At 42.9% G+C, this 27,995-nt stretch overlaps 1 protein-coding gene across 1 annotated transcript; it reads right to left on the reverse strand.

Annotated features, from left to right (window-relative positions):
* Nucleotides 1-1,811: 1,811 nt before the first annotated feature.
* Nucleotides 1,812-27,740, reverse strand: LOC125892699 (transmembrane protein 176B-like). The gene is made up of 7 exons (XM_049582851.1): nucleotides 27,647-27,740; nucleotides 24,565-24,759; nucleotides 8,438-8,557; nucleotides 7,376-7,432; nucleotides 6,050-6,271; nucleotides 5,697-5,819; nucleotides 1,812-2,380 (listed from the first exon to the last, which is right to left on the reverse strand). Exons 2-7 carry the CDS (start codon nucleotides 24,739-24,741, stop codon nucleotides 2,315-2,317), a joined length of 765 nt encoding a protein of 254 aa, XP_049438808.1. The 5' UTR covers nucleotides 24,742-24,759; nucleotides 27,647-27,740; the 3' UTR covers nucleotides 1,812-2,314.
* Nucleotides 27,741-27,995: the final 255 nt, after the last annotated feature.

Here is a 27,995-nt window from a genome sequence, read left to right on the forward strand (position 1 = left end):
TTGAGCACATGCGACAGGCGTGAAAGAGTCTAGAGACACCTAGGTGAACATTATGCTGCCTGTAACATCATCCAGCATGAGTGGTTTGGCAGTAGGTCAGTGATGGTCTGGGGAGGCATATCATTGGAGGGTCACACAGACCTCCATGTCACAGCTAATGGTAACCTGACTGCCGTTAGGTTCCTCAGAAATCCTCAGAACAAATGTCAGACCTTACGCTGGTGCAGTGGGCCCTGGGTTCCTCCTGGTGCAGGAGTTAGGACAATGCCCGACCTCATGTGGTCAGAGTTTGTTGGCAGTTCCTGGATGACGAAGGCATTGATGACACTGACTGGCCCTCTTGTTCCCCTGACCTGAATGCAACTGAGCACCTATGGCACATTATCGGTGCATTCAATGCCGTCAAGTACCACCACAGACTGTCGACTGATGTCCTGATCCAGGTCTGGGAGGAGATCCCCCAGGACACCATCCGCCAACTCATCAGGAGCATGGACAGGACACGTTGTCAGGAGTTCATACTGACACATACACATACAAATTACTGAGTCACAGTTGGATCAGCCTGTGATTTCAATTTTTTACTTTGATTTTCGGGTTGATTTTGAATCCAGCCCTCAGTGGGTTGATGATTTTGAATTCCATGATCATTGTTACATCATTTTGCTCTCCACACATTATAGTAAAAATTTTCAACTTGAATAATTTGCTCATCACGATCTGATGTGTGATTTAAGGGTTCCTTTACTGTTTTAAGCAGTGTGGATTAAAATGAATAGATTATGATTCAGTGCTCTCCACACTGTCAGATAAATTTCTCATTTGAATTCACTGAGTTGTATAAAATTGATGCACATGAACTCCAGATTAACCGGTTCCAACGCCAGTATAAACAACAGCCTCGCAGTAAATGTTTTGTCAGCATGATGATCAAGTTAAAACATGTCCAGTGTGATTGTGCAATTCGCAAAAGAACAAACAGGAAATTCCAGAATATACGTGACACCAAGCAGCAGCCACAGCAGACTGAGGACATGATAAAAACAGGAAGTATCCAGGTCTGTGAATGTAACATGGATCCAGTTAAATAAACTGAGAACAATGAACATTAGGTTGGGGGAAGAAGAGGAAGATTACTTCTCTTTCTCTTCAACTATTTTGTTATTTATCATTCTCTGCTGTGGTACTGTTTGGTTTCTGTTGCAGTTGTTCAATTAGTTGCTTGTCAGAGATCATGGAAAAGGCGTCCACTAACTGCCCAGTCTTATTGTCATCTGAAAGAATTAGTGCATCACTGTGGCCTGACTGTTCAGCTCCTCCTGTTGTATTTCAGTTGGCTGTTCATTCAGTCAGTCAATAGTCACTTTGACTGACAGAAACCACTCAGCATGGGTCCATGAATTTGCAGCCTTCCACATTCAACATATCCTGATTGGCTAAGATTATGTTTTCGTAAGTTAGAGAGCAATTTAAGAAATAACATGGAGCCCTCGCTCTGTGGGCCCACCACCCGCAGGGACAGATATCAGGGTTCTGTGCATTGCGTGGTTCCATATTTTGGGCGCCTCCTGTTGGAGGTGTACGTCCCACTGGTAGGAGGCCCCGGGGCAGACCGAGAACACGCTGGAGGGATTACATAGCTCATCTGGCCTGGGAACGCCTTGGGGTCCCCCAGGAGGAGCTGGAAAGCATAGCTGGGGAGACGGACGTCTGGAGTGCTTTGCTCTGCCTGCTGCCCCTGCGACCTGGCCCAGGATAAGCGGATGAAAATGGATGGCTGGATGACACACTCACAGGATGTTCACGTCAGATGGATTGACACTGCTGAGCAGGCTTGAATCACTTTATTTAACTTTCATTTGACCAGAAACAGCATTTTAAAAAAGAGGAATATCATTTTCACCATCTTTTTGATGACTTTTTTTTTTTTTTTAGCATGGCTTAATGTTGTAAAAAAACAGCAAAAAAACATCAGTCCATCAATCTGTGTCCATCACGCACACATTCTCTATTGCCTCCAAAACATACTGACCATAAGGCACAATAATCAATATAAAATCATAATCAATGGGAACAGTTTGAAAAACATCAACAGAGAGTAGAATGGACAGCAGCATATACAGTTTAGTGCAGATTATTATCAAAAATATAAGTGCAAATATTTTTAAGCAACTCTTGTAGAAAAAGACCCCCAAGTTTGACTGTACCAGCTGAGTGTGTGTAAACCACTGACGTTACAGTACCTACAATCTATGGTGTATATGCACAGGATTATAGTTCCTGCTAACTGATAGCACAAGGCAGAGATTTGTATTTAGGCGACAGGGGTACTGGTGACTTCCTCCAGCAGTGGATTGTAGTGTTCTGGGTCAGCGGTCTTCTGAAAAGAGAAAAATAATATCAGTAAAGCAGATATAAAAGTGCAGACATACAAATTACAAACACTCAAGACCTGTGACACTGTACTGTTTCCTGCAGGGATACACGGGCGAATGATTGTTAGTGTACATTTTTAGTCACTTTGCTTCAAGGTTCTGTTTGTAACTCTCATAAAATCCCTCTTATTAGTGACACCGCTCTCTGACGCCCTTAAGTGAAAATCCAGTCAACATCCTGCTAACATTAGCCAGCTAAAACCCCAATGTCACGGTTTATTTCACTGTTAAGTGCTTTCTGTAACGTCAGGATTTCTTTGTAGCACCAGTGGGCACTGAACATATGACATGGGGCACTGAATTTGATGGATTTACTGCTCATCAGACCAAATTAGCGAGTTAACACAGCCCACTGACGCTCTGGCTCAGCCTATATGTCGTAGCGTGATGTGCACCTCCCCAGAAATGTAACTACATGTTGCGGTGACACAGACCTCCTGTCTATTTTTGTAAGCTGAAACCATCCCTTCCCTCAGTGAAAAGAAAGCCTTCATTTATTTCAATTTCAACATGTCCACCAACCACGGCTTCTTTCCCAAAATGTCAAACTGATTTGCACTCAAGAGATGATTCCTGTGGAGGCTGATGAAGATGATATGGCAGAGACAGGCAATACCAACAGCCTGGCGGAGGGCAGGCGGCATCCTGATCCCAAAGGAAAAGTGACTAATGACATCAGCCAGTTTTGCCAAATCAGTCTCCTGAATGTTGAGGGCAAAATCTTTTTCAGCGTTGTGGCTCGCAGGCTGACCACCTACCTAGAAAGGAACCACTTCATCAACACATCAGTGCAGAAAGCAGGGATCCCAGGCTTTCCGTGCTATGACATAGCACCAAATCCAAGCGGCAAAAAGGGATGGAAGAGACCTCCATGTCGTTTTCCTCAATCTCACCAACGCCTTCGGCTCTGTTCCACATAACCTCCTGTGGACTTTGTTCAGCTACTTCAGAGTGCCAGATACCATTACTGCTTTTGTCAAGGCCTACTTCCAGGACGTGCAGCTATGCTTAACAACAGCAGATTACACCACAGCTTGGCAACACCTGGAAGTGGGCATCATGGCAGGATGCACCATCTCCCTGCTATAGCCTTCACCATGGCCATGGAGGTCATCATCCGTGTATCTTGGTGGGTGGTTGGAGGAGTGCAACTACAACCAGGCCTGCGACTCCCTCCCATCAGGGCATACATAGATGATATGACCACTCTCACTCCAACCCTTCTATGCACAAGGCAGCTGCTGAGGAAATTACAGGAGAACATCGAATGGGCTGGGATGAAGCTCAAGCCGAGCAAGTCCAGGAGCTTGTCAGTTGTCAGATGGAAGCTGTCAGACCAACGCTTCTACATCGGTGATGAGCCCATTCCAACTGTGGCAGAGAAACCAATCAAGAGCCTTGGAGGTTGGTACAGTGCAACCCTGAGGGATAAAGACCAAGTGGAGCAGCTCAGGCAGGACACCACCAGCGGCCTTGAGAGCATAGACAAGACCATGCTCCCTGGCAGGTTGAAGCTATGGTGCCTTCAGTTTGGTCTCCTACCTCGACTGATGTGGCCTTTGACCATCTACGAGGCGCCGATCTCAAAGGTTGACAAGCTTGAGAGGTTGGTCAGCTCATTCACCAAAGTAAGATTGGAGATGATGCTGACAGTCCCGTGACCCATGTGTAGCTAAAACTGCTCCCACCCTTGCAACTGGGAGGAAGTGGATGCCAGCTGCAGCTACACATAAGGCCAAATCAGCCCTCAAGTACCGGGACATCGTGGGCCATGTGCAAAAAGGGAGAGGAGGCCTTGGTCTCGGGGAAAGCCAACCATCCTGGTACAAGGCAACTCCAGCTCAGTGGCGAGGTCTCGTGGTCGAGGAGGTACGCCGGCAAGAGCAGGCTGCAAGGTGCGCAAGGGCTGTCTCACAAGGAAAGCAAGGACAGTGGATGCGTTGGGAAGACGTTGAGAAGCGAAAGATCTCTTGGAAGGAGTTATGGGACATGGAAGCATTTCGATCCAGCTTCATCATACGTGCCACATACGATGTCCCACCATCTCCTCAGAATCTTAGCCAATGGTATGGAGAAGACCCTACATGCCCCCTCTGTCCATCTGCAGCTAACCTGAAGCACATCTTGGTTGGCTGCAAGACAAGCCTGACACAAGGCCGATACACCTGGCGGCACAATCAGGTGCTTAAGTGTCTGACAGCTATGCTGGAGAGCAGACGGAGGGTTGTCAATGCCCTTCCTCCGCGGTCTTCCCACCCTTCTTCCTCAAGACAGTTTGCAAGACAGTTTGTCTGCGAAGGTGAGAAGCTACCCAGGACCCGCACACCAACATCAGAGGCCGGGCAGCTGGGTGCAGCAAGAGACTGGAGGCTCCTCGCTGACCTTGAGCAGAGACTCTGCTTCCCAACGGAAATTGCCACGACCAACCTCAGACCTGACCTTGTGCTCTGGTCCCTTTCAATATGAAGCGTGTACATCATTGAGCTCACAGTCCCCTGGGACGATGCTGTGGGTGAGGCCTATGAGCACAAGAGGCTTAAGTACGCTGAGCTGGCAGCTGATGCAGAACAACGGGGTTGGAAAGCCACAGTTCTCCCAGTTGAAGTTGGTTGCAGAGGTTTCGTCAGCCAGTCAACAACGAGGCTCCTCAAGGATATGGGAATCCGAGGCCAGGCACAACGTCAAGCCATCAAAGTCCTGTCCAGAGCAGCTGAAAGGGCCATTCAGGGGCTCTGGATCAGGAGGAGAGACAACACCTGGGCTCCAAAATAACAGCATGCTGTCACTGGGGGAATGAGAGGTGGAAGGGTCTAAAGTGGAGGGGGGCACACCTGGGACGCCAGATGATGCTGCTGAGCCCTCTGGAGGTGTCGTGGGCCTCATCAACGAAACACCAAAGAAGTAGGGTGCCCACCTGACGACCCTGGTGAAATCGTTAGCTCCTTCAACCACCCAACCCCGAAATGTCACCATCTGTCTCACAAGTGTCTCGAGGTATATGCAAGGATTGTAACACCTAGTCCTGAACTTGGTATGTGGTCAGGTGCAAGCTCGGCTCAGGGAGAAGGACGCCCCTGCAGTCCCCAGCACTCTGGATCTTAACATCACATCCTGTGTATTTAAAATTAAAAATTTTGAAAGGTGGTATCCTAAAAGTTCGAAGTAAGAGATTACGACCAGAGGTTCTTAACGTCACACATAAACATTCAAACAAGAAATGGAATAAGGAAATAAAAATATTTGTGCTCAGTCGACCTCTACCTTGTCTTCTTCCTTCTCGCTGCTCCTCAGAGCCTTGATGCCCATGACGGCAGAGCTGATGACGAGGCAGAGCTCCAGGGCTGACAGGACGATCAGCACCGCATTCATGCTTCTCAGGAGCATCTGGTGGGACACAAAGGACAGTGTGAACTAAACCATTTTTAAACACAACTGTTTTAAGAGCTGAACTATTAATCTAAATCACGTGACACATGAGAATGAGAGGAGATCAAGAATAGAACTTTTAAATGCCACAAGCAAGCTTTCATCTTCGCATTACTTTGTGTGAAAAAGGCCTTCATCAGTTACACGACTTGTATTCTGACTGCTGAGATCACATTTTCCACACCTACCAGAACCAACTCTTTGCCCTCCAAGCATTTCTCCTTCATGATCTCCTCCCAGGGAGATGGAGTTGCAGTGGGTCGGTAGCGTGAATAGTAGTCATACCTATAATCATATTCATTGCGACACATCCACCACAGTCCTATGTGTGCTATATTGATGCTGTAGAGTACGATGGATGCAATGGCAAGAACAACTCCTGCTAGATTCAGGATCACATTGAGGATGACCTAAAACACAAGACACAAAAAACAACCATGTGTTAGCCATAGTTGGTAACGTTGGAGAGCTAGCAAGATTTGAAAGCGGCACCTCCTCTAAGCTCCGCCCCCTCCTCCCCCTCCTGTCAGTGCTCCGTCCAAAGCCACGGCCCCACCACAAGCTTGAATGCACGTCCTGCAGTCAGCAGGGCAGAGGAGAGCCGAGTAAAATAACAAATCCCCCGAAGCAAACAATTACCTGTCCAACAGAAAGACAGCAACCTCTACATCACTTTTCAGGCTCTTCAGCTCCCTCAGTTGTCTCCACCGTTCAAAATCTGCACCGATGTTGATGTCTGGTTTGTCCTCTCGCTTTATCCAAAGCCTTTTTCGTCACAGCCTTTTCTGCCTCTGACTTTCCTTTCTCAGCCTGTTTAGCGGGGCGAGCTGTTACAAGTAATGCTGGAAGTGGTACTTTTGGCTGCATTTTCTCTGCTATTGTTCTGCAAACTCCTGCTAACTCGGTATTTCTGCTGAGGAGTATGCTGAATATTTCCGGCAACGGTGACACATGATGAGTGGATGCAGGGAGGAGGGAGGGAGGGACGGAGGGGGGCTCGGGCAGGACGAGACATGAAGGCATCTGATTGGTTCTGGCCATTCGCACCGAATGGCAGGGATTGGTTAGAGTTTTTACAGGCCTGCAGCTGCCACAGAGCTCAAATTTTTTTCATTCCTTTTTCTGAACACATTATGTACTGACTACTCTCAGGAGTCAGTGTCTGGAGCCAGTGTTTGGTTTGTCCAGTCGGCACTTTTATAGAAACATGATGGTGCAACATGGCAATACCTATGTAGATATTATTGGCTCATTCTAAGGTAACAAAGACAAGATGTGTCTTATTTTCAGGTGATTATACACTAAAGAAAACATACTTAATTCATTATATTTTATGTCTGCCAATATATCCCCCTAAATCCTACACACTGAATCTGTAAAGGTTTACTATACAGGAGTTGTCTGTTAAAACAAACGGACCGGGGGATTTAAAAAATAAAATAGAAGAAGAAGATGACAATAAAATGAAAGAGTACTAAGATAACATGAGGATGATATAAAGCTGAACTACTCACCAGACATGGACTGGGGCACTTCTCAGACACAATCCCGATGACGCCAAACAACATGAACTAGAGAAAAGACAAACAACAAAAACCTTTAAACTTCCATTTCTCCACACAAACACTAAAATTCATGTATGCCATTGCTATCTTTGAGCATCAAGAAGGAAACTAGGTAAAGCTAGTAAAGCAAACAGCACTGATCAATGTGATCGGAGAGCTGATTCTGTAATACAGAGTCAAAACACGGTATTGTTCGGCTTTATTTTAGCTGATACCGATCCACTAAAATTTACTTGGATCAGGGTATCGCAGCTGATTTCCTGAAATAATCTGATATCAATTCGAATGGGGATTTTTCAGTTGCAATACCAATTTTTGCTGATATTTGAAAGAGATTCTCAGAAAACTAATGCTGTAAATTTTACAAAAAATTTAAAAAAAAAAGTAAATTCACAACAGGAATAAAACTGAATATTTTATGACTAAATGTCGTTTTGAGAGCAGCAACGGTAATATTAAACTTAATATCTCACTGGAAACAAAATTAAAAAATCCCACCAAAACGTAAAACAGTAAGCTAACAGTTACAGATAAAAGAGCCGGTAACGTTGGAGCTTCTAGATACTGCGGTCGTTAATACCTAAGCACTGCTGCTTGTTAACTACCGGCGACATTAATGAGGTTAAACCGTCACACATCCGTGGGAACAGGCGTATATAAAAAAAAAATCAATCTCGGATTTTACGAAGCGACATCGGGTCATTCAAATGAAAATCAATTTGAATCAGATGAATCGATCATTTTAACCCAGCCCTACCTGATATCTGCCTCAAATGATTTTAACAGATTTCATGTCATTTGACATTTCAAAGTGAGCTCAGTGTATCCAGACTGTCCTGTATGAGCCAGCTGTTAGGTGGATCACCTTGTAATCAAATACACAGCCCAAGATGAAAAATTGGATTTCCTGAACTTTAACTTTAGAAGTATATAGATGCAAATTATGTAGGGAAAATTCTGTTGGACTTTGGTTATGACACTAAAGAACAAACACAGCATCAGCTTACTTACCACCCCTCCGAGCCAAAAAGGAAACAAGGTTCTATCCATCTGGTACCAAGAGCCACTGCGACTGCTACAGAGGATCGCTCCAAGGCCGATGTTGAGCAACCCAACCATGATGTGCAGAGCCTGTGGAGGAGGAAACACAACTTGAACAACAAACACCTGCACAGTAGAAATGATGTCATCACATGACACTGTTAGAGTTAGTAGGAGAGAAGAACATACTGTTGTACTGGACCATTTTCCCTCAAAGGGTCTTTCACTAAAAAACCTTACATTTAAGGCCTCTGAGGGTCAAACAGGGAGAACTTGTTCAGGCGCATGTTCTGGGCAACAACAATAAACCAATGTCCAATTCGTCAGGTTTCTTTTAGTGTGGTGACCCATTTATTTTAACACATGCTCACCTTCACATAGGTACAACATTGTCTGTCCATAATTCATCTCAGGGAAGTTTCCACTTTAAGCTTTCAGAATACATCACAGGTAAGAGTCCATTCATCAGTTTCAGTTTCAACACACCACAAACTCTTCATGCTGCCACACTTAGGCCATGTTTACACGAAAACGATCCGCTGAAAACTGAATCGTTTCTCATTTTCACTGTGAAAACAGTTCAGCGTTCAGACGACAACATTTTTATAACAATCGCTGTGCACACGGATCCGCAAAAATGACCAAAAATGCTGTAGTATACATGCCAGGCCAGTAGTTGGCGGTGTGACTTTGTGATGAAACGATATGCACCTGCGCTCATGTGCTTCCTTCTACAGAGCTGTGATGTATAAACAAACAAAATGGCAACCGCACAAACGTTTGTCTGGACAGACGACGAGGTGGAGTTGCTACAGTAAATCTACACTTTGCTGGAGAAGCGTTGATAAATTCAACATGATGAGCAGCACAAACAGAGCTCGGGAGTCCGCCATTGTTGTTGTGATGGTCGATTTTCTCACGCATACCTAGTGACTGGAACCGTAATGCACGTGTGAAAAGTCTCTGTTTTCAGGGGAACTGCATATTGCAAGTTTACATGACAACGGAGACGGTGCTGTTTCCAAATAATTGCACTCTAGAACTGGTTTTCAAAATGTTGCATTTTCGGGCACCCAAAACGCCGTTATCATATAAACAATCAGCCAAAATGCAACTAAAGTTTACTGTTTTCAGAAATTGTTGTCGTATAAACGGGACCTTAACACGGTCAAAAAACTGTTTGCTTCCCCCATCACACACCCGCTGCTCATCACCTGCATCTTACCGATATTACCTGCATTTTCCTGTTCTAGTGCGCCACCCTGTGTACATACAGCAAAACTGCATCTATTTACATGTAGTCACCATTATTTCAATATAGATCAAAACAAATCAGAGTTGGGCGGTATCCAAATTTTGTTACCGTTAAACCTTCCCCACATTTTCCCGGGGTATATGGCATTACCGTGACTAATTATAAATCACTTTGAAGGGCTCAGAGGGAGTCGCCTAAATGTCGGCTTGCGCCTATACCATTCAGAAACAGAATAGCAAACATTACATAGGCCTAAGAATACTGAAAAATAACAAGAAAACATGTACAACATTAACAACTTTTATTAAGAAATATTTTTAAAAAAGTGCAAATGCAGCAGTCAACCAAACAGAATGAAATAACAACAAATTGTCTGTGGGCTACAGTCCACTCCAAAAAAGTAACAATAAATAACAAAGGCAGTAACGATAATGTGTGCTATACAGTGTATCCTCAGACTGCAACGGGTACTGTCCGATGGTTTATTTTTAGAACCTATCAACATAAATCAAATAAATTAAAAGCACAGCTCTACAGCATCCAGTACTAGGGCTTATCAAATAAGAAAAATAGAACAACAAATAACAAGCCATGACTGAAAATGGGCATAATATAATCCTGTCCTGAGAAGCAACGGGAAATACTGTTCGCTGGTTTATTTTTAGAGCCTACCTTTAGTTTGAAAATTCACCCTCTCCAAGTCCGAACTTTTCTGTCCGTCAGAACAGGCTACTGCTCATTGAAAATGAAATAAAAACAAAGTATAATGATTACTATAGCAGCATCATATGCTTCAAAACTATTCAAGGTTTTTCGCCAGAAAAACCAGCATGTTTACTTTTTCCAGCTGGAGCAGGGCATGTAGTGGATTGACAACTTTGACCGCGGTGCTGAACACCGGCTCTGATGGAGAGCTTGTGACACAAACACACAGGTAGGCTACTTTCGGGCAACCCTTGACATCAGAGGAAAACGCCTGGCTCCCATCACATTTCCACCAGAGAAGGAGGTCTTCGTCTCCCTGAATAACAGGCTCGCGACAATAGGCAGTTATCTCTGCAACCAACTCGCTTGATGCGCGGCTTGCCATCTTTTCTTCTCTTTTTCACGTCCGAGCTGTCACATGACGACGTCACATCCAAAAACTTTATCAAATGTCATCTCCCGACAACAGTTAAGGGCGGTTTTAAGAGAAACATTATAGCCTACTATTAGTTTTAAATTGTAATAGTATTAAATTGAACACTCAACCACACATACATAGGTGCTGGACAAACACTCATTATTTAGGCATTAAATAAATTATATTTAATATTATATTAGGCCCCTATAGGCCTATATGTGTGGCAGATTTTTTTAATGACGGTAATGAAACTGATACCGTTGCTATTTTTAGATACCGAGGGCAACCTTATTATCATATCGCCCAACCCTAAAACAAATACAAAGAATGTTATTGTGGCTGCAACATCCCTCAAAGATTCGCGGTGTTCTCTAAATGAAGTTTTCCTGTATAATCAGAAGAGTAACAAACCTTAACCTTAACAATACATATAAAGGTTGTAACTCACCCCGAGTATTGACTGAGAGGATCTCTGGACCTTCCTCAGGCGCTGAGACACAGAGCAGCACACGGGGCTGTAGCAAAGGCCTTTGATGATTTGGCACAGCGGAGGACAAACACTTTGGGTGTCAGAGGTCACAGTGAACACAGTGACCCCATCAGCCTTCGACATGATCACAGACATCCTGCCTGCTCCTGTGGAATAAGAGAGACAATATTTGTTGAATCTTAATGTCAAAGATATACATGCAGGATTTTATTTTCTCAGTGCTCAGGTCAGGTAAGGGCTTTATAAAAAGGTAGCAGCCAGGTATCGGACCAATCCTGACCAAGAGACACAGCGTCAAAAAATACATACATAGCGAGGCTAAATGCCAAACAAGAGCGTATCTGTGGTTGACTTTTACTTTACTTTCACTTTCTCATGTTCTCTTGAAGGTTACCCAACAGTAACCGACAATCCTGTATAATATACCTTCAAAGTGCGTGTGCTGGTTTGTCTTCTATTCCCACAGACCCATCATTTTACACATGCAAAAAGTTGGCAGTTCAGCTGAGTGCAGGACAAGAGAAACAGAACTGAGGAAAGTAAACAAATAGCTAAAGTCAAGAGGGAGTGAGATCAGAACAAATGTGTTAGGTAAGATGACGTTTTTAGCCATTGAGCACTTTTGCAGAAATGGGTTGTGTTATTGTTCGCTAGCTCACGGTTAATATGCTTTGTTCTTTTAACATCGGGTTGGGTTGTTAATGTGCAAACTGGCTAACTAGTGTCTTGAATCCGTCCTGTCCGAGTAGCAACCTGGGCTGAAAAATGAGGCAAACACAGAGGTGCCAAAAAAGGCAGTTCATCAAATGGCCACTTGGGGCTGGCTGCACTCGAGGCTTCAATTTGGGGGCCCACAAACCGATGGCTGACGTCACAGTAGCTACATCCATTATTTTTACAGTGTATGGTCCTGTCAGTCTTCTAGTTTCCCTTTTGAAATGATGAATACAGACTACCACCGCCTGATGGTATGGAGAGAATGTACATGCTAGTTGGCCATTGGCTGAAGTCTATGCAGTGTGTTCTTGTGCAACTTGGGCGAGACAACAGTCAGTCTTTGTTGCCACTAGTTTTTTTTATGTTGGTTTGGTGTGTCTGGGCCTTCGTGGCTCTAAAGGGAGCTTTCTGAAGTCTGAAAAATCTGCGGTTAGCCATCAGGATTTTCTCAGATTAGGTTAAAGACTTCAAGTTTCTCACAGAAAACCCTCGTCATAAACTGGAGATGTAACATGAGGACACTGATATTTTACCAGATAGGAAGGATCTTGTGAAATGTGCTATTTAAGATGCATTTTAGGAATCGTACACTCAGCATTTTAGACAGTGACACAAACTAGGAACTGAAAATCGTGTGTGAAAAGCTCTGCTGCTTTGATTGGGATACTCTGTCTTTAAACCGATCTCTTGTGAGTCTCTTAATTGCATGAAACCACAGTATTCAATGGCTGCAGCTGCCAGGCTACCTGTTGGTTGTTGTTGTTTTAGTATGTATGGGTGTTTCAATCATTTAGTCTATCCCATAAATAGCAATGAGGGAAAGCTAATCAGTGGTTCTCAACCTTCTTCGTGTCAAGTACCCCTACACTGGTTCACATTAGGTCACCAACCATTAAATAAGATTTTGCCTCAGAGAGCTGCATCTGAAAAGATTTTTGAATATGACTCAGACCAGAATATTATGTCAACTACAGCTGAGGTGAAACCTATGCTCACGTCACTCTTATGACTCTTCCTCACCCTGGGAATCGTAAATAATAACTTGCTTTTCAGCCACAACCGTTTGATAAACAAATACAGATGTTGAGCTGACAAGTTTTTATACTGCCAAATAAGGTTTACATCGCTTTTTGCCTCAACAAGAATGTTCTCGTGATATTAGCCATTCGTTAACGTAACGCCGTCGTCTTCCTCCCTCATTGACTGCAGTGCTCGCTCAGCAGCATTGTGCTCAGTGCTGCCGCCGGTGGTCGGAGGCTATATTGTATTAGCTGTGTTTATATTTTACTTTTAAAACCGTTTGACAGAAACAAAATGTTAAATCTGAAAACAGTTTTTTTGTAAAACATTACAACATTTTTGTTAGTAGTAGTGTTTCCTGTCACCACTGGCAGCACAGAGCAGCCCTGCCGTCAGAGCGAATAGAAGCTGAGCGCCATCCTGGATTTCACGCGGGTTGTGTTGATTTTGATACAAATCCTCCGCACTCCACCCGATTAAGTCGGGTTTTTGTTGTTTAACACCCGCCTGACATCCACGTTTTCTCGCCTGATAAGTTGCCAAGACGTAAACCTATCCTCCCATGCGTTTGACGTTGAAATATCCACTCATTAACACACGTCATGAGCACCGAATGCCTTTAATTGTTGTGTGTAGTTACATAGCAGTACAGGACCATATAGATAATTAGGATCAGCTAACATTGAGGTTCCTTTACAACCTGGATCAAACATAACAAATGACTTACCTGTTTGTGTTTGTTACTGTCAAAACAAACCCTGAAGGACTGTACTCCACTGAACTTCACAGTTGTTGAGCAGTTATTGTTTACAGAAGGGGAAGGACATGGATCACCCCCACAGCCCCAGATACCAGAAGTACCTCCTCTCATCAGGTAGCCATAGAGAAACTTAACCCTTTGCTGATCATTCAGCTAAACACAAAAAAATGCTGCACTGATTTATTTTATTTTTTTTTAAATATTAGACTTAAATGCTATTTTTACAACATAAAACAGAAAAGGTGGCCATGACATGCAGGGCCGTAGCAAGAAGTTTAGAGGTTGTAACTTATATTCCCCCAGTGGTGGAAACTCAGTACATTAAGTCAAGTACTGTACTTAAGAAGAGTAGGAGCCTTCTAATCCACCTATGTGCAATTACCGCTTAAAAAAACCTGACTGGAAACGCGCTTGGGGGAGATGGAAAAGTTGGTGTAAATATAACAGGCAATTGCCACTATATGCAATGGAAACTCATTCAGCAAATAAATGATGACATACAGCCTTTGAAAATGACACTGTGGAACAACCCGAAAACACAATGCCTCCAGCCACGGCTCTTGCTGGCTCAGAGGCATAGAAAGTATAAACTTAAGTATATGAAAACAACAATATCATTGTCCATTACAATGTTTCACTGTGGACATCTTCATATACCAATTCAGTGGACATCACTGAACCATGTATGTACATGGTACATATAGCAGATTAATACTGTTACAGATAAACTGACAGGATGCTCATGTCAGATGGATTGACACTGCTGAGCAGGCTTTAATCACTTTATTTAACTCTCATTTGGTCAGAAACATCCATCCATTTTCATAACTGCTTATCCTCTTGAGGGTCGCAGGTGTGCTGGAGCCTATCCCAGCTGACATTGGGCGAGAGGCAGGGTACACCCTGGACAGGTCGCCAGACTATCACAGGGCTGACACATAGAGACAGACAACCATTCACCTATCCACAACCTGCATGCCTTTGAACTGTGGGAGGAAGCCAGAATACCCGGAGAAAACACACACTCCCTCCTGGGACTGAACCAGGAAACCTCTTGCTGTGAGGTGACAGTGCTAACCACTACGCCACCTCCCGCCCTAGCCAGTAACAGCATTTAGAAAAAAACAATATAATTTTCACCTCACACTTCTCTCTATACTTACCGTTCCTATTTGCACACAAAGAGCAAAACTAGTTATTAAACTGATTCAATTTCTCAGTTACAATTTTTAGGTCTAATATAAAGTACAGAGTAGAAATACAAACCAAAATATATGTAACAGTCATTTTGATGACTTCTTTTTTAATAACATGGCTTAATGTTGTATAAAACAAACAAACAAAAACCCCATCAGTCCATCAATCTGTGTCCATCACGCACACATTCCCTATTACCTCCAAACATACTGACCATAAGGCACAATAATCAATATAAAATCATAATCAATGGGAACAGTTTGAAAAACATCAATAGAGAGTATAATGGACAGTAGCATATACAGTTTAGTGCAGATTATTATCAAAAATATATGTGCAAATATTTTTAAGCAACTCTTGTAGAAGAAGACCCCCAAGTTTGACTGTATCAGCTGAGTGTGTGTAAACCACTGACGTTACAGTACGTACAATCTCTGGTATAAATCAGGGTTCCTACACATTTGGAATTTCAAATGGGGGCGGAGTGATGCAAACACAGGTATGGTGAAAAAAGAGAGAGCCTCTGAACTTATAGGGGGGTCCGGGGGCAAGTTTGACTATTTTAAAGTTATAATACATCAATCTGGTGCACTTCGGGAGCAAATGTAAACAATTTTGGCCACAGTAAGCTAAATATCTAAAATATGCATTAACCAAGCTAAAAAGGCCAGTGTTAAAAAAAAAAAACAAACAAAAGCAATATAGGCTATATGTTAATAGGTCAGTATTAATATTTTATTGTTCTAAGTTTTCTATTTCCACTCTGGTTTTAAAACAGTTTCTAACAAACAGAGAGATGCTTTATAACCACATGAAACACATAGCCTAATGATGATTTTAGCTGCATTTTAATGGTGTAAACTTTATTTTATCCTCATAGTGACAGCTGACAGTGTGGATGATTTTACACTCTGCAGCTCAGAATAACTTGAGACACCTGATAACCGGAAATAAAAACTAAAGAAATAACCCACATTGTTAATTAGCTCCCGTGATTATAAATATAACATTTCGATCAGATAGACGTCATCAGTCATTAACTACTTTTACACTCTTTGGTTTGGTAGCAGAAACAGTCTGGAATTATTTTAAAGTTCTATTACAGTATGTGATATTAAGAATGATTTCATCCTGTCATCAAACTAAATAGCGAAAAATACTCTGTACTTAAGTCATAATAATTCTTAAATGTGCCTTAGCCTACTTTTAATATTTGTAAATTATTATCATTATTATTATTATTATTATTATTATTATTATTATTTCTAGTCTCTACAGTTTAAAATCTGTTAAATCAGACAAGCTGATGTTCGCAAAATTATTGACAAGGATTTTTTATCTGTTCTATCTGTCTTATTTTATTCTGTTGTAGCCTATGATTACAGGCTGTTGTTACTTAGTTGAAAATAACTGTTTTGCTGTCACTGAAACAGAAGTTTTTTACAGATAGGCTACCGTTTCATCTCATATGAGTATGAGTTCATGATGATGATGTCGCTCCTAATTAACAACTCCGCCTCTTTCACATGAACGCGCTCATTGCTGGAAAACACAGAGATGACAGAGTAAGTTGATAACCAGCTTTGTAGTACTGGTTATCCTGGATGGGCGCTGTTAGGCTCTGTGAGGCCAGCTCACCTAAAGAAAGCCTGGCTATGTTAAACGTGCATCGTAGTATAGGCCGACCGGGGGAGAGCGAGTATCAGAGCAGAGACAGTGGAGTGACGGACCGCGGGAGAGAGAAAGGCAGGCGAGCAGTGACACACATCCTGCGACTAGAGTTGCTTTACCTGCGACAGCTGTTTTATTTTTATTCTCCCCTTCCTCAATGCAGTTCCATCATGTAGCGTGACAAAAATAGGATTTATTATGAATCGTTAAGGGCATCTGTCAGTTAAATTATTTTTGGAAATACCTAATTTTCTATTTTAGAAAACAGTATTTTAGAACAGTGGTAATAGTCTGGAAACATAAATATTTTTCCATACTTTATTTTTCGTTTTCCATACTTTTTAATACCCGGAAATTGATCAAATTTATTTCCATACTTTTCCATACTTTCCATACTTGCGTAGGAACCCTGATAAATGCACAGGATTATAGTTCCTGCTAACTGATAGCACAAGGCAGAGATTTGTATTTAGGCGACAGGGGTACTGGTGACTTCCTCCAGCAGTGGATTGTAGTGTTCTGGGTCAGCGGTCTTCTGAAAAGAGAAAAATAATATCAGTAAAGCAGATATAAAAGTGCAGACATACAAATTACAAACACTCAAGACCTGTGACACTGTACTGTTTCCTGCAGGGATACACAGGCGAATGATTATTAGTGTACATTTTTAGTCACTTTCCTTCAAGGTTCTGTTTGTAACTCTCATAAAATCCCTCTTATTAGTGACGCCGCTCTCTGAGGCCCTTAAGTGAAAATCCAGTCAGCATCCTGCTAACATTAGCCAGCTAAAACCCCAACATCACAGTTTATTTCACTGTTAAGTGCTTTCTGTAACGTCAGGATTTCTTTGTAGCACCAATGGGCACTGAACATATGACATGGGGCACTGAATTTGATGGATTTACTGCTCATCAGACCAAATTAGCGAGTTAACACAGCCCACTGACGCTCTGGCTCAGCCTATATGCCGTAGCGTGACGTGCACCTCCCCAGAAATGTAACTACATGTTGCAGAAACACAGACCTCCTGTCTTTTTTTGTAAGCTGAAACCTGTGAAGACAATACAGCCTCCACAAAATAGCATTTTAAGTCCTGTCTGTGATTTATCCTTCAAGGATTCATTCATTCATTCATTCATTTTCCGTAACAACTCATCCTGTTGGGGGTCGTGGGGGGTGCTGGAGCCTGTCCCAGCTGACATTGGGTGAGAGGCAGGGTACAGCCAAAGATAATGTATTACTACAAGATGGCCCACCTACAATATACCCCCATTGTATGAAATGGTATACATTTCCGGTCTCCTAAGTAGGCGTTGGCCCCCGTAGCCCAGTCAAAGATGATGGAGAACAGCCAATCAAAGACAAGTATCCCCAACCTCGCTTGGTTATTGTAGATTAGCTGGGCTAACCATGAGCCGTTAGCGGTGTCTGTAAGAACTCAGTGACTCAATAAACAGTCCATGAAAAAAAAAAACAGAGAGGAGATATCTGTTGCCAGATCTTGCGAGAGTGTGCTGTTGAGACAGAAACAGGTCTTGAACAAAGTAAATTTTCTCTTGATTTGTCCCTCTGAAATTTGCCATTGTGGTGTCGGAATGTTCTGAAGATATGTGGCTTGTGATAAATGGGTCCAATATCTGCTTCCGTGACTATGGGGCGAAACAATCTGCCATAATCTGTAATCACATTTATTTCTCCCACTAAAGTCAATGGACTCAGGACATGCTGTTAGTCTCCTAAAGGGACATGGTGGTCGCGAACCCCACGTGACACTGATACAGGAAACTGACTGGCAGTGGACCGTCTTGTTTATCCACCGTCTCTGGTACACCCTGGACAGGTCACCAGACTATCACAGGGCTGACACATAGAGACAGACAACCATTCACACTCACATTCACACCTACGGACAATTTAGAGTCACCAATTGACCTGCATGTCTTTGGACTGTGGGAGGAAGCTGGAGCACCAGGAGAAAACCCACACTGACATGGGGAGAACATGCAAACTCCACACAGAAGGGCTCCCCCACCCTGGGTTCAAACAAGGAAACCTCTTGCTGTGAGGCAACAATGCTAACCAATGCTACACTGTGCCACCAAACGACTAGCGTGGCTCCCTCCACAGGAAACAAAATCCACCAACCACGGCTTCTTTCTCAAAATGTCAAACTGATTTGCTCAAAAGAGATCATTTCATTTTTAAAAAAAATTGAAAGGTGGCATCCTAAAAGTTCGAAATAAGAGATTACGACCAGAGGTTCTTAATGTCACACATAAACATTCAAACAAGAAATGATGTAATAAGGAAATAAAAATATTTGTGCTCAGTCGACCTCTACCTTGTCTTCTTCCTTCTCGCTGCTCCTCAGAGCCTTGATGCCCATGACGGCAGAGCTGATGACGAGGCAGAGCTCCAGGGCTGACAGGACGATCAGCACCGCATTCATGCTTCTCAGGAGCATCTGGTGGGACACAAAGGACAGTGTGAACTAAACCATTTTTAAACACAACTGTTTTAAGAGCTGAACTATTAATCTAAATCACGTGACACATGAGAATGAGAGGAGATCAAGAATAGAACTTTTAAATGCCACAAGCAAGCTTTCATCTTCGCATTACTTTGTGTGAAAAAGGCCTTCATCAGTTACACAACTTGTATTTTGACTGCTGAGATCACATTTTCCACACCTACCAGAACCAACTCTTTGCCCTCCAAGCATTTCTCCTTCATGATCTCCTCCCAGGGAGATGGAGTTGCAGTGGGTCGGTAGCGTGAATAGTAGTCATACCTATAATCATATTTATTGCGACACATCCACCACAGTCCTATGTGTGCTATATTGATGCTGTAGAGTACGATGGATGCAATGGCAAAACCAACTCCTGCTAGATTCAGGATCACATTAAGGATGACCTAAAACACAAGACACAAAGAATAACCATGTATTAAATACTCATGGAATTTAAAAGCCAAAGTGCTTTGGGGCAAGACACTGACCTATATAATGTTCTCTCTAATGAATTCATACTGTAAACATGACACAATGTGGGTATGAATATTCTTGAGAGACATGTGACGTAACATGACAAAGGCGGGCCGCCTGGGTGATTTTGGCTGCCGCCTTGGTTAAAGCGTGTGTGTGCAAGGGGGGCGTTCAGATGTAGCATCTTTTGCGCGCACAAACCCATTACTTTCAATGTAGACGCATGTCATGCACGCTCACAACCCAAACGACGCCATAGCAGCACGCATTCAGTGTGACATGCTTGTTTTTGTGCAGTGCACAGCTCCATGGACCTGCTTCTCCCTCCAGTGTTGTTTCAGATCCCATTTCCCCCTCAAGCTGTGTCTCTCCTACTGTTTCCCACGGAGCTCTGCCCCGTTTGAAAGGCAAAGGAAACCTGTATGTGGAAAGACGTCGCCTCCGAGATGTAGAATGTGTATTATAGAAGAGAAACACACATTTCAGGACCGCTGACTTGTATCATCAGAACAGACATGTCCTGTGATTTTCAGCCTCCTTTCATATTTAATAGAGGGGGAACAATACCTGACAGTAATATTCTCAGCTGTCAGGATGTGCCTGCTGTAAAGGCTAAATATAATCATAGAAGGCTGAAAATCACAGGACATGTCTGTTCTGATTATACAAGTCAGCAGTGTAAAGCTCAAGTATGTGGGGGCCTCCTTTCATGTTTAATTGGGGGGGGGGAGGGGGGAGTATCTAAAAGTATAGCTGTCAAGGTGCATGTACAAATAAAAATTCTCCTTCATTTTATTTGTATTGACATGAAACAAGCATAAGATGGCGGCTGTGGACATGATGAACCTGACTTTGTGAAGTCATTTTGCTGGGCCCCTGCAGAGCTCAATTAACTGGACCAGATAATGGCCAGACCATGGCAAAAACACAGATTTTTTTTGTTAATGTGAAACTGCTTTGTTCAGTTTGTTTTGTAGAGGAAGAGACCTCCTGAGTGTCTGGATCTTAACTTATCAGAGAAAAGGGTGGGTACACATTAGCCTTTGCTCGGCTTGTGTCACATTTTGGAGTTACAACATTTGAACTTCGATAGACTTACACCCTTAAAGGTCCAGAGTATAAGACTAGGGGGATTTGGTGGTATCTAATGGTGACAACTGCAGATTACAACCAGCTGAAACTGCTCCCAGTTAGAATTCCTTCAGTGTTCAATGTTCAGATGGTTTTTACCCAGAGCCAAATTATCCACAGAGGTCTCTTCCTCTCCAAAACAAACAGACCCAGCAATTCAAACCGGCAAAAACACTGGATAAAGCAGTTTCACATAAGAAAAATTGTGTTTTTCCGATACTGCTCATTTTGGAGGGGCTGCTATCTATGGTGGCTGATGCACAAACACCGTGTCTGGAGCAAGTGTTTGGTTTGTCCAGTCGGCACTTTTATAGAAACATGATGGTGCAACATGGCAATACCTATGTAGATATTATAGGCTCATTCTAAGGTAACAAAGACAAGATGTGTCTTATTTTCAGGTGATTATACACTAAAGAAAACATACCTATTTCATTATATTTTATGTCTGCCAATATATCCCCCTAAATCCTACAAACTGAATCTGTAAAGGTTTACTATACAGGAGTTGTCTGTTAAAACAAATGGACCGGGGGATTAAAACAAAATAAAAAAACAGAAGAAGAAGATGACAATAAAATGAAAGAGTATTAAGATAACATGAGGATGTTATAAAGCTGAACTACTCACCAGACATGGACTGGGGCACTTCTCAGACACAATGCCGATGACGCCAAACAACATGAACTAGAGAAAAGACAAACAACAAAAACCTTTAAACTTCCATTTCTCCACACAAACACTAAAATTCATGTATGCCATTGTATATTTGAAAGAGATTCTCAGAAAACTAATGCTGTATATTTTACAAAGAATTAAAAAAAAAAAGAGTAAATTCACAACAGGAATAAAACTGAATATTTTATGACTAAATGTCGTTTCGAGAGCAGCAACAGTAACATTAAAGGCGCTGTATGTAAGAATGTGGCCAAAACGGTTACATCCAATGAATAAGTGCAACTGAAATTTGTAACATGTAATAAAAACTAATAAATAAGAAGACTGATTTGTTTGTCCACGGGCGGCTGCCATGGCAGGGCCGCGTCGCCACGTCCTTGATCTTCGGTTTTCCAGCAGACCATTCGAGCAAGTCCGGCTTCTCTGCTGCTAACGCTGCTGCTGGGATACAGCTGAGGAGACTGCCAATGCTATGTACTGGGACACTGCTAATGCTGCTGCTGGGATACAGCTGAGGAGACTGCTAATGCTATGTACTGGGACACTGCTAATGCTGCTGCCGGGATACAGCTGAGGAGACTGCTAATGCTATGTACTGGGACACTGCTAATGCTGCTGCCGGGATACAGCTGAGGAGACTGCTAATGCTATGTACTGGGACACTGCTAATGCTGCTGCTGGGATACAGCTGAGGAGACTGCTAATGCTATGTACTGGGACACTGCTAATGCTGCTGCTGGGATACAGCTGAGGAGACTGCTAATGCTATGTACTGGGACACTGCTAATGCTGCTGCTGGGATACAGCTGAGGAGACTGCTAATGCTATGTACTGGGACACTGCTAATGCTGCTGCCGGGATACAGCTGAGGAGACTGCTAATGCTATGTACTGGGACACTGCTAATGCTGCTTGCCGTGCTGCTGCACCTCAGTCGTAACTGTAACTGATGCTGAGACTCTACTGACTGCGTGACTGGTAGACGGTGGTGGGTGGCGCAACAGGCCAAAACACAAATTCAAAACATAAACATGATTTGCAGACTGCAAAAATTTTTTTTAGATGCAAATATTCTGGCTGTACTATTTTTGTCGGTGAGATCAGTATGTTACATGAACATTATTCCTTAGTCTCTGTGACATATTAGGAGGATTTTACAACTATTTGCTTTAGATTTCTTACATATAGCTCCTTTAAACTTAATATCTCACTGCATTGCATACAGCATTAGCTTACTTACCACCCCTCCGAGCCAAAAAGGAAACCCAGTTTCATCCATCTGATACCAAGAGCCACTGCGACTGCTACAGAGGATCGCTCCAAGGCCGATGTTGAGCAACCCAACCATGATGTGCAGAGCCTGTGGAGGAGGAAACACAACTTGAACAACAAAAACCTGCACAGTAGACCTGAAGTCATCACATGACACTGTTAGAGTTAGTTGGAGAGCAGAACATACTGTTGTACTGGACCATTTTCCCTCAAAGGGTCTTTCACTAAAAAACCTTACATTTAAGGCCTCTGAGGGTCAAACAGGGAGAACTTGTTCAGGCGCGTGTTCTGGGCAACAACAATAAACCAATGTCCAATTCGTCAGAGTGTAATTAGGTTCATTTTGTCTACTCAAAACAGATTAAGTGTAGAAAGTTTCTTTTTTCCAGACAATGAGTTTTTAAGGAAATGAAGTTTACCTTGACATGTTTCGAATGTCACTTCAGTCTTCTTCAGAAGCGTCATCTGACGTGCGTCATGACGTGTCTTTATCAGCTGGTAGTATCCTGAAGTTACAGTTAGATTGCCAGGCTGGTCACGCCCCCCGCCACCCGGTGTTCTTTGCTCTCTCCTCCAAAGAACACCGGGCAGCGGGAGGCGTGACCAGCCTGGCAATCCGATTTGCCAGGCTGGTCACGCCTTCTGAAGAAGACTGAAGTGACAGTCGAAACATGTCAAGGTAAACTACATCTCCTTAAAAACTCATTGTCTGGAAAAAAGAAACTTTCAACACTTAATCCAATTCGTCAGGTTTCTTTTAGTGTGGTGACCCATTTATTTTAACACATGCTCACCTTCACACAGGTACAACATTGTATGTCCATAATTCATCTCAGGTAAGTTTACATTTTAAGGTTTCAGAGTCCATCACAGGTAAGAGTCCATTCAACAGTTAACTGTCTGTCAAAGGTAAATGTTTCTCATTTTCTTTTTGAAAAAAATTCAGCGTTCAAACGACAACGTTTTTATAACAATCGCCTTGCACATAGATCCCCAAAAATGACCAAAAATGCTGTAGTATACATGCCAGGCCAGTAGTTGGTGGCGTGATTTTGTAATGAAACAACACGCGCCTGCGCTCATGTGCTTCCTTCTACAGAGTGGTGAAGTATAAACAAACAAAATGGACGGAGGATGAGGTAGAGTCCAGTAAAGCTACACTTTGCTGGAAAAGCGTTGATAAATTCACACGATGAGCAGCACAAACAGAGCTCGGTAGACCGCCATTGTTGTTGTGATGGTCGATTTTCTCACGCATACCTAGTGACTGGAACCGTAATGCACGTGTGAAAAGTCTCTTTTTTCAGGGGAACTGCATATTGCAAGTTTACATGGCAACGGAGACGGTGCTGTTTCCAAATAATTGCACTCTAGAGCCGGTTTTCAAAATGTTGCGTTTTCAGGCACACAAAACGCTGTTATCGTGTAAGCAATCAGCCAAAACGCAACTAAAGTTTACCGTTTTCAGTCGAAATCGTTGTCGTATAAACGGGACCTTAACACGGTCAAAAAACTGTTTGCTTCCCCCATCACACACCTGCTGCTCATCACCTGCAACTTACCAATATTACCTGCATTTTCCTGTTCTAGTGCGCCACCCTGTGTACAAACAACAAAACTGCATCTATTTACATGTTGTCACCATTATTTCAGTATGAATTAAAACAAATACAAAGAATGTTATTGTGGCTCCAACATCCCTCAAAGATTCGTGGTGTTTTCTAAATGAAGTTTTCCTGTATAATCAGAAGAGTAACAAACCTTAACCTTAACAAAACATATAAAGGTTGTAACTCACCCCGAGTATTGACTGAGAGGATCTCTGGACCTTCCTCAGGTGCTGAGACACAGAGCAGCACACGGGGCTGTAGCAAAGGCCTTTGATGATTTGACACAGCGGAGGACAAACACTTTGGGTGTCAGAGGTCACAGTGAACACAGTGACCCCATCAGCCTTCGACATGGTCACAGACATCCTGCCTGCTCCTGTGGACTGAAAGACACGATAGAGTACAGGAACTTTAAATTTTTGCAATCAGGTTAAGGTTGCTGTTGCTGAGTCTTTAACCTTAAATATTTGTTGAATCTTAATGTCAAGGATATACATGCAGGGTTTTATTTTCTGTGTTAGGGGCAGGTGTTTATACGCGTGTTCCCCACAGTGCTCAGGTCAGGTAAGGGCTTTATAAAAAGGTAGCAGCCAGGTATCGGACCAATCCTGACCAAGAGACACAGCGTAAAAAAAAAATACATATAGCGAGGCTAAATGCCAAACAAGTGTGTATCTGGGGTTGACTTTTACTTTACTTTCACTTTCTCATGTTCTTTTGTATGTTACCCAACAGTAACTGACAATCCTGTATAATATACCTTCAAAGTATGTGTGCTGGTTTGTCTTCTATTTCCACAGACCCATCATTTTACACATGCAAGTGCTTTCTCTACTTCTCTGCTCCTCAGCCACGGCTGTAAAATGGCTGCTCTGGTAGTTCATCTGGGAGTGATTTGTGGCCTTTTTCCCAATGCATTAATGGGCTTTTTTTAACAGCATCGTACTTAAAGAAAGATCAGATTAGTTAGCAAGGGGAGGTCTGCGCATCCTGCAGAAACAGCTGTATTTCTAAGTGTCTAAAGGCGCTTTCACATGACTGCCGATTTGCCGCCGCCGCTGCAGCGCTCGCCGTCAGCTTGACCCAACGCTGATTATACGCACGCACTGACGGCCGGCGGAATCATTGGCTCTACACGGAAAGGTCAACTCAAACAGGGTCGAAGTTCAACAAAATTGAACTTTCTATGTCACATCAAAACACCGATGAAGCCCACAACGCGACGCCAAAGTCAAAAGTACCCCGACATCAGCGTTAATGCCAGCTTCCATAGGAAAACAAAGGCACAACAGGCATCAAGAAATTTTTAACGCTGGTCATGTGCAAGCACCTTAAGGACCCTGACACACCGAGCCAATAGCCGGCCATTGGTCAATGTCGGGCTGCGATGAGCGTCCATCATCCTAGTTTTTGTGGTGTGTCCTACATCGTTAGCCCTTGCCTGCTGTTTAATCAGCATAAGAGACGGTAGAGCCTGTCAGTGAATGAAATCACTCTTACTGGCAGTTCAGCTCAGTGCAGCACGTGAGAAACGCAAGTGAGGAAAGTAAACAAACAGCTAAAGTCAAGACGGAGTGAGATCAGAACAAATGTGGCTGGCTGCTAAAGCCAGTCAATGTGCAACTTTTTGGGTGAGACATATGCAAAATGAGGCCACATGACAGTCAGTCTTTGTTGCCTCTAGTTCTTTGATGTTGGTTTGGTGTGTCTGGGCCTTCATGGCTCTAAAGGGAGCTTTCTGAAGTCTGAAAAATCTGTGATGACCCATCAGGATTTTCTCAGATTAAGCGAAAGACTTCAGGTTTCTAACAGAAAACCCTCGTTATAAACTGCTGATGTCGCATGAAGACACTGGAAGGATCTTATGAAGTTGCACTTTAGGAATTGTATACTCAAGAGTGACACAAATGGGAACTGAAAATCAGGATGTGACGAGCTCTGCTGCTTTGATTGGGATACTCTGTCTTTAAACCTGTCTCGTGACCCATAACTGCATGAAACCACAGCATTCAATGACTGCAGCTGCCAGGCTATCTGTTGGTTGTTGCTGGAACTTTTGTCTATCCCATAAATAACAATGAGGGGAAGCTAAATCAGTGGTTCTCAACCTTCTTTGTGTCAAGTATGCCTACACTGGTTCACATTAGGTGATGGACCCCCATTTGATGATAATTCGCTTCATGGGCCTACATTTGAAAAGATTTTTGGATATGACTCAGACCAGAAAATTATGTCAGCTACAGCTGAAGAGAAAACTGTGGAGGAAGTGAAACCTGTGATCACAACAGTCACTCTTACGACTCTTAATAATAACTTGCATAAACTGGGAAGTTTTTAAACTGCCAAATAAGTGTGACATCACTTTTTGCCTGAACAAGACTGCTCTCATGGTATGAAACTAGCTAACCACAGTGTTTCACGACCCTCTATGTCCTAAAGTTACAGCGTTAGTAGCGTTAAACTTAGCTGTGATTTGACGTATTACGGTCCCTTAAATAATGTTACTATTATAGAGAAAAAGCAACCGTTTGAGACTCATACCGAAGAGTGATGAAGGTGAATTTCTCAGCGACCAACCACGCGGAAAACAGTCGATGTCAGGCGGTGTATGAAGTAACAGAAACACGATTTATTTCGATAAATTGCAGCACATATTTAATCTTTAATATAAATAAAACAACGTCACGCCACCGTCTTCCTCCCTCACTGACTGCAGTGCTCGTTCAGCAGCATTGTGCTCAGTGCTGCCGCCGGTTGGTCGGAGGCTATGTTGCATTAGCTGAGTGCCGACGTTTATTTTTCACTTTTTAAACAGTTTGACAGAAACAAAATGTTAAATCTGAAAACAGTTATTATTTTTATGTAAAATATTACAACTTTTTTGTTAGTAGTAGTGTTTCCTGTCACCACTGGCAGCACAGAGCAGCCCTGCCGTCAGAGCGAATAGAAGCTGGGCGCCATCTTGGATTTCACGCGGGTTGTGTTGATTTTGATACAAATCCTCCGCACTCCACCCGATTAAGTCGGGTTTTTGTTGTTTAACGCCCGCCTGACATCCACGTTTTCTCGCCTGATAAGTTGCCAAGACGTAAACCTATCCTTCCATGCGTTTGACGATGAAATATCCACTCATTAACACACGTCATGAGCACCGAATGCCTTTAATTGTTGTGTGTAGTTACATAGCAGTACAGGACCATATAGATAATTAGGATCAGCTAAAACTGAGGTTCCTTTACAACCTGGATCAAACATAACAAAATGACTTACCTGTTGGTGTTTGTTGGAGTCAAAACAAACCCTGAAGGACTGTACTCCACTGAACTTCACAGTTGTTGAGCAGTTATTGTTTACAGAGGGGGAAGGACATGGATCACCCCCACAGTACCAGATACCAGAAGTACCTCCTCTCATCAGGTAGCCATAGAGAAACTTAACCCTTTGCTGATCATTCAGCTAAACACAAAAAATGCTGCACTGATTTTTTTTTCTTCTTTTAAATTATGAGGCCTTAATGCTATTTTTACAACATAAAACCATAAAACTGAGAAAAGGTGGCCATGACATGCAGGGCCGTAGCAAGTTTAGAGGTCATAAGGTAAACTTCCCCCAGTGGTGG

This window comes from Epinephelus fuscoguttatus, linkage group LG8, assembly GCF_011397635.1.
Source record: "Epinephelus fuscoguttatus linkage group LG8, E.fuscoguttatus.final_Chr_v1".
NCBI lineage: Eukaryota > Metazoa > Chordata > Actinopteri > Perciformes > Serranidae > Epinephelus > Epinephelus fuscoguttatus.

Bases quoted from the DNA above. Each gene is read 5' to 3' on its own strand.
- LOC125892699 (XM_049582851.1), bottom strand. From the start codon at position 24,741: ATGTCTGTGACCATGTCGAAGGCTGATGGGGTCACTGTGTTCACTGTG. The intron at 8,558-24,564 runs GTGAGTTACAAC...CCTCCTCCACAG, and splicing joins CCTCTCAGTCAATACTCGGG to GCTCTGCACATCATGGTTGG. The intron at 2,381-5,696 runs GTAGAGGTCGAC...TTCTCTTTTCAG, and splicing joins GCGAGAAGGAAGAAGACAAG to AAGACCGCTGACCCAGAACA.